General features: G+C 37.3%; 1 protein-coding gene across 8 annotated transcripts in view; it reads right to left on the minus strand.

The window, feature by feature from the left end:
• Positions 1-892: 892 nt before the first annotated feature.
• The window catches only part of azin1a (antizyme inhibitor 1a), a 9,678-nt gene continuing 3,823 nt past the window's right edge, over positions 893-6,747 (minus strand). For 2 of the 8 annotated variants that reach the window (XM_026283353.1, XM_026283351.1), the window contains exons 2-12: positions 5,828-5,949; positions 5,505-5,623; positions 5,256-5,429; positions 4,913-5,085; positions 4,630-4,764; positions 3,814-3,895; positions 3,593-3,667; positions 3,335-3,500; positions 2,148-2,266; positions 1,533-1,732; positions 893-1,456 (exon numbers count right to left, since the gene is read on the minus strand). In XM_026283353.1, coding sequence (XP_026139138.1) covers positions 1,342-1,456; positions 1,533-1,732; positions 2,148-2,266; positions 3,335-3,500; positions 3,593-3,667; positions 3,814-3,895; positions 4,630-4,764; positions 4,913-5,085; positions 5,256-5,429; positions 5,505-5,612 — 1,347 coding nt within the window. In that variant the 5' untranslated portion in view covers positions 5,613-5,623; positions 5,828-5,949 and the 3' untranslated portion in view covers positions 893-1,341. Of the gene's footprint in view, positions 1,457-1,532; positions 1,733-2,147; positions 2,267-3,334; positions 3,501-3,592; positions 3,668-3,813; positions 3,896-4,629; positions 4,765-4,912; positions 5,086-5,255; positions 5,430-5,504; positions 5,688-5,786; positions 5,950-6,747 lie in introns of all 8 variants that reach the window. The other 6 variants (XM_026283347.1, XM_026283346.1, XM_026283350.1 and 3 more) reach the window with 4 other exon arrangements.

The raw sequence follows: 6,747 nt of genomic DNA on the forward strand, positions 1-6,747 counted from the left end.
TCCGACACTGAACAAACGTTTCATTTGTCTAACTCCTGTTCGGTGTTGCACAGTCCATTGCTTTCTCTTGCAGGTAAAGAGCATTATAACAGCTTCCTCTCGCTTCAACCAGCAGCACTTGCTCCGACCGTCTTCAGCACATTCTCAGACAAACTTACACAACACCAGGACATCCTGGACAGAGCACACGTGTGATGCTGAGATAATGCACAGCACGACACGAATACACTACTGCTTACAAAAGGCCTGAAACAAGCAAGACACTTCCTAATTTTGTGTAATACTGCTTTAAAAAATGCAGCCACACACGTCTTTTCATTTCAATGTAGGAACTTGCTTGTCACGGCAATGCAAGCATGTGAACAACTAGACACTTTGTGTCCACATTTGCATACCTAAAAAGGAATAGTTCAAAAGCAATGCATCAGTGTCTCATCAATGGATGCTCTGCAGTGAATGGGTGCCGTCAGAATGAGAGCTGATAAAAACATCACAATAATCCAGCAAAACATTAAAATGTTTTAACTTTCAACTGTTGTTTCTGGCTAAAATACCAGTCCTCTGCATACATTTTTTTTTAAAGTTTGTTTTGTCTGAATCAGGAGAGAAATCTGCACAGATCAAAATGTCTTTGTTTCATCTTTTGTCTTCTCCTTCACTGATGGACTGGAGTGCTGTGGATTATTGTGATGTTTTTATCAGACTCTCATTCTGACGGCACCCATTCACTGCAGAGCATCCACTGATGAGACACTGATGCAATGCTACATTTCTCCAAACCTGAGGAAGAAATATCAGTCGAGTACATGTGCAGCAAATTTTCATTTCTGGGTGAACTATTCCTTAAAAGTGCGTTTCAGGCCTAAGATTTCAACAGTTTCGAAAGTTTCCCTTGTATTTTGTCCATATCACAGTGCTCTTCCTGAACTATTCCCGCAAAAGTTTCAAACAGGACAAAGATCACAATTTTCCAGTTCATTAATACAAATAACAAAAAACAAGTGCATGTCTCTTTAAAAGCGTCTAATGGCGTCATGAAACCAGACTTTAGTTTTAATAAATAACTTCGCCTTTTGGGTACATGACTGATTCCTTTAGTAAGTGGAAATACTGTGTGTGTATACATATTCATAAAACGGATTGAATATAATTAAGTGTATCTGTAAACACCGACAGTGCCATTTGTTAAAGCTAATCGCATCTATCTGCTGTATATCCATCAGTTATTGTTAAGATCTGGTCGCAGTTAAACTTCTTCAAAGCAACTGAAGCTTCTTAGAAGATTCCAGGTTCGTAAGTGCATAAACTCAGTCAAAATAATGACTTTTAAGAGGCTTTACGTCACGCCGGGGTGGAAAGGGATGCTTCAGATATGTTTGCTTGCAGGCAGCATGGTACCAGAGAGAAATTCTTCATCCTCACGTCCAACGTGATTCCACAATTATGAAGCTCTTGCCTGCAGAGAGGAAAGACAGCTTGATTAAACCACCAAAACAAATGCAGTGGGCATCACACTGAGATTCACTCCGTACCAGTCGGATTCAGTGATGCTGTAGAAGACGGGTGGGTTGTGTTCCTCTCCGTTACTGAATGTGGCCCCGGCGTTGCTGAAGAGCAGCCAGTCTCCGACACTGAGCTCCGGCAGCAGACATCGCTCCAGGACCTGATCCAGATCATCATCAGACGGACCCCACAGACTGCTGGAGAACAGCGGCTCTTCTGCGCTCACCTCCTGACCAAACACCACATGATCACATCAGTCTAACAGCTTGTGATGGACTCAATCACATAACTGTAGAACACTGTGTGCTTTTATTCAGAGGACAAATAACGGCTCCGTGCAACTCACATCGTCAGTGTCACACTGGGGTTTTTATAACATACATGTAATATATGTGCAAGCTTGTATTTTTGAGCTTTAGTGAAGTATTATCTGTTACTATTTAACATCTTTAATATAAAAAAAAAATCTTTCTACTTCACAATGCATTTCAGTTTAGCACTTATTAAAACGTTCACTATAAAAGAGATCTACTGAAGAAAACGGTGCATGCATGAAATGTCTTTTCATGCATACAAAAAAAAAAAGTTAATTGTAAAAGTTTGCTGATGTTTGTACATTGCATCAAGGTCACAAAAATATTTACCTTGTGTGCCAAAGGCATTGGTATTGAATCTTCACACAGTAGCTTACTGGAAAAAGACCCATAAACCCCATCGTTCATGTAGTAGAGAAACTCAGGCTCATCGTTTGCAGACAGTGCATCTGAAAAAAACACAAACTTGAGTTCAATAAACACATTATGATCACTATATCACCTATTAAACATTGAAGGCTGGGCAATATTGCTATATACACAGTACAGACCAAAAGTTTGGAAACATTACTATTGTTAATGTTTTTGAAAGAAGTTTCTTCTGCTCATCAAGCCTGCATTTATTTGATCAGTAATACAGAAAAAACAGTAATATTGTGATATATTACTACAATTTAAAATAATAGTTTTTAAATGTATTATACTTTAAATGATCATTTATTTCTGTGATGCGAAGCTGAATTTTTTGGATAATTATCACATGATCCTTTAGAAATCATTCTAATATGATGATTCATGATCAAAGATGGAAACAGTTCTGCTGCTTAATATTTTTTCAGATCATGTGACACTTTTTTAGGATACTTTGATAAATAAAAAGTAAAAAAAAAGAGAATAAAAAAAAAGAATATATGTTTTAAAATATAAATATTTTGTAATAACAATATACAATACTGGTCAGTAATTTGGGGTCAGTAATTATTTTTCTCTTTTTTTTTTAAATAAAAGCAATACTTTTATTCAGCAAGGATGTGTTAAATTGATAAAAAGTGATAGTAAAGAAAATATATTATTAGAATTTATTTATTTATTTTGATTAAATGCAGTTCTATTTAACCTTTTATTGATCAAATATATTCGACAGCAGAACTGTTTCCAACACTCATAATAAATCAGAATATAAGAATGATTTCTAAATGATCATGTGATCGACTGATGTTACATGTGACACTGAAGCTGGAGGAGTGATGCTGAAAATTCAGCTTTGCATCACAGGAATAAATTATTTATTTTAAGTATATTCAAATAGAAAACTATTATTTTAAGTTGTAATAATATTTCACAATATTACAGTTTTTTCTGTATTTTTGATCAAATAAATGCAGGCTTGATGAGCAGAAGAAACTTCTTTCAAAAACATAAAAAATAGTGATGTTTCCAAACTTTTGGTCTGTACTGTGTGTATATACACACACACTTTTGATGATTCTGAACATGATATGATGACTAGCACTCACTGTGTGGTTGACCACTGAAATCACGAGCCACTGTTTTCTTGGCGATTATATTCACGGCCAGCGTGAAGGCAGAAGACACATAATAAGCTCCGGGTTCAGCGATGATGGTCAATCCGGTCGAAAGAGGGAAATACATGTCCAGCATGGGCTTCAGCATCTGGTTGACCTGCACAAAAAAACAACACCAGAAGCTGAGCGTCAGGGGTGATGCATAGAAATGAAAAAACAATCTTACAAATGTACAGCAGAATACAGTACCTCGTCTAACTGCGCCTCACTTCCATCAAAGCCACCTCCGACGTCCAGAACACTCATCTCAAAGCCCAGCTCCTCCTAAGATCACATTCATTTCCAACACGTTACCAAGAGGGAAATAAATACTGGAAGTGACATTTAGATGAATAAAGATCATTCAGCAGGGAAGCTCGTGTCATGATCGGATCTGAATTCGATCCAAGACTGCATGAGTGATGACTCACCGCCATATCAAAGACACAGCGGGCGTCAGAAACCGCACGAGAGAACGCTTGTGCATCCTGACAACAACTGGGAATGTTGAATCTGTGAGCAGAGCATGAAATTAAAACTCAATCACTTCCTGCATAAATGTCATAAATTGTTTACCCACTAGCTTTGATATCTAATGCATGACATAGAATTATACTTGCCCTTAAACTGATTTTAAGAAGCATTTGACAGTTCTTATTAGATCTATGCATCATCTTCTGTGTCAAATGTTTACATTTAAACAATAAATTCAATTAGAATTAAAAACACTGTTACCAATCAAAAGAAATCATTATCAACAAAACTCATTTTTCCATTACAGAAGAGGCACAGAAACTATTTTTTTAAAAAAAATAAAACAATTCTTAAAATATTGTAAAACTAAAACTGCCAGTAGGTGGCAGCAAGTCTCCGTCTTAATAAGAGAGTCATTTACTAAAGCGATTTGTTCACAGGCTAATTCGTTCATTAACAAATCGATTATCTTAATGAATGAGATTTCATATGGAAACTAGATGTTTTGAGACCATTATAATTTGCAAAACTGAATAAAAACTTTGTTCGATGTTCTCTTCTTATTTACTCCTCAATGCATGTCTTTTTGTTTTTGCAAAGTGAGAGACATACTTGATAATGCCAACTCGTCACGTTGTAAAACAATTGCATGCCTCTACTGTACTGCGACATCAGAAACTGTGATGTCCAAATAATCTTTGAGGTCACTTTAACTTCTAAATGATAACTTCCAGGCTTCTTCTGTATTCTCTCCAGTCTCGAGAGAGACTCACTTGACTCCTGTAACGTGCAAGCTGAGCTCTCTGGCACGCTCCAGCAGATGTCTGCAGTCCTTTAGTGTGGAGCCGAACGGTAGGGCCGTCTCCTCTCGATCGCAGCACCTCTCCGATGTCAACAGCAGCAACACCCTATTGCGAAAAAACCAGTTCAAGAAGAGAAGATTCAGTATTGAAACAATCCAGTGCATTAGTGTGAATCCAGCCAATCAGAGCTGCCTCTGTCTATGACATCATCAGTGATCAGTCTAGTCACTGCAAGTGTGATGACGTGACGAACTTTGCTTTGGGATGGCATCGTGCAATCTTCCTCAGCTCCACCTCGTTATCACAAACCAGGAGGGGGATGTTGTGTTTGGCTGCGTATTTGATATGGGAGAGCTGTTTGCACGTGCCGCCGAGAATGATGTCCTGAGACGGGACGCCAAAGTCTTTCACCAAGTCCAGCTCATGCTGAAAGACAAGCACAGCATTCAGAGATGACGACACACATAAAGCAGCAAACAGAAGTAATAATACATTTCAAAAATAGCTTTAGAGAGACAGAGAGTGTAGAAGCAAACTGTTATTTCAGGATGATGAATAGTCTGTTTTTAGTGAGAGAGAGGAGACTTTATATTTACTTTGTTTGAACAAACGAAGCCCGTGCCGAGAGCCGCCAGGATTTCTACGACCACAGGGCTGCTGTTGCTCCTGATTGTGTAGAACGGCCGAATCTGGTCCATTTTAGTTCTCCAGCGAACTTGCTGCCGCACAATCACCCCTAAGTCGGCAACCAAAAATGCACTCTTCAGTGCCTAAAGAAAAAAACAACATGCATCACGCTTTGGTACAACAAAAAAAGGCACAATAAATGCACATTAAAAACTTACAAGAGTTTGATCGTGGATGTGTTTATCGATCACATCTCGGAGAGCTGCGTTTCCTTCCAGCAGCTCAACAGAAAAGTACGGATCATCCGGCGTTCCCTTCATACTCATCCGTAATCTGACTGGCATAAAACAGGTCACCTATTTATGAGAACACTCAGAGCTCTTGGGTCCTAGCGATATTCACTGCAAACACAAGACATGCAATAATAAAGCAAGCTTATAGCTACAGACTGAGGGTGATTTGTAAGGGAAATCATAACTTCCTCCTGCATGAATACATACAGTAACACACCAGAAGTGAGGGTACAGCAATGTGAACCTACAGGGACAGGTCAGAGGTCGACCTCTCCAGCTATCAGCTAGGATCCCAAGGGGGCTCTGCGTTGAAATCGAACCGCTCTCGGTGGACACAAGCCCCTGAGCTGTTCTCGCAGTTCACGTACACCTGCAAAAGACAATAACAATCATAAATGAGGTGTGTCAAAGAATAGTAAACAATGAGTAGAACAATCAGCGTCACTGATAAAGCATACAGAACTAGAAATTATAGGATAGTTTATATTATTAAGTGTATATGAAAAATGTGGAGAATATATATGTACACACACATATTGTTAATATATATATATATATATATATATATATATATATATATATATATATATTTTATAGATATATTTTTATTATATTTAATATAATTTAATTGACAGAAAATAATTTTTATATAATATAAATCACAGAAACGACAAAAAAAAAGTGTTTTTCATTCTCAAACAAATTATTTTAACTGGTTATACATACATTTTCAAGCGGTTTATTTTCTGAAAAATAATTATATATTTTTTTTTTTTCACACACACACACACAAGTAATTTATACAATACTTATCGAAATTAGACGCCCGGAAATGAATGAGGCGCCAACTTCACAAGTATTTTTCATCGATATGTTACAAAAATATATATATACACCTTTCTTTTAGCGGTTAACAAAAACTCCTTGGTTTATCAAATGATTATGACAACATTAGTGTTCATTTGTGATGATTACACAGCCGACATTCACGATAAGATTTAAATTACAGTGTACTTTATTGCTAGCCGTCACTTAGCCAGCTAACGTTAGCAGCTACCGGTGTTCAAGTCTTACGCTATTTATCTTAATAACACTCAAACATAACGAGTTAATTCAGACCGAAAGCAGTCAAGTGATAATAAACAACTCGAATATCGTCGTCAAACAT

Source organism: Carassius auratus, chromosome 16 (genome assembly GCF_003368295.1).
Source record: "Carassius auratus strain Wakin chromosome 16, ASM336829v1, whole genome shotgun sequence".
Lineage (NCBI taxonomy): Eukaryota > Metazoa > Chordata > Actinopteri > Cypriniformes > Cyprinidae > Carassius > Carassius auratus.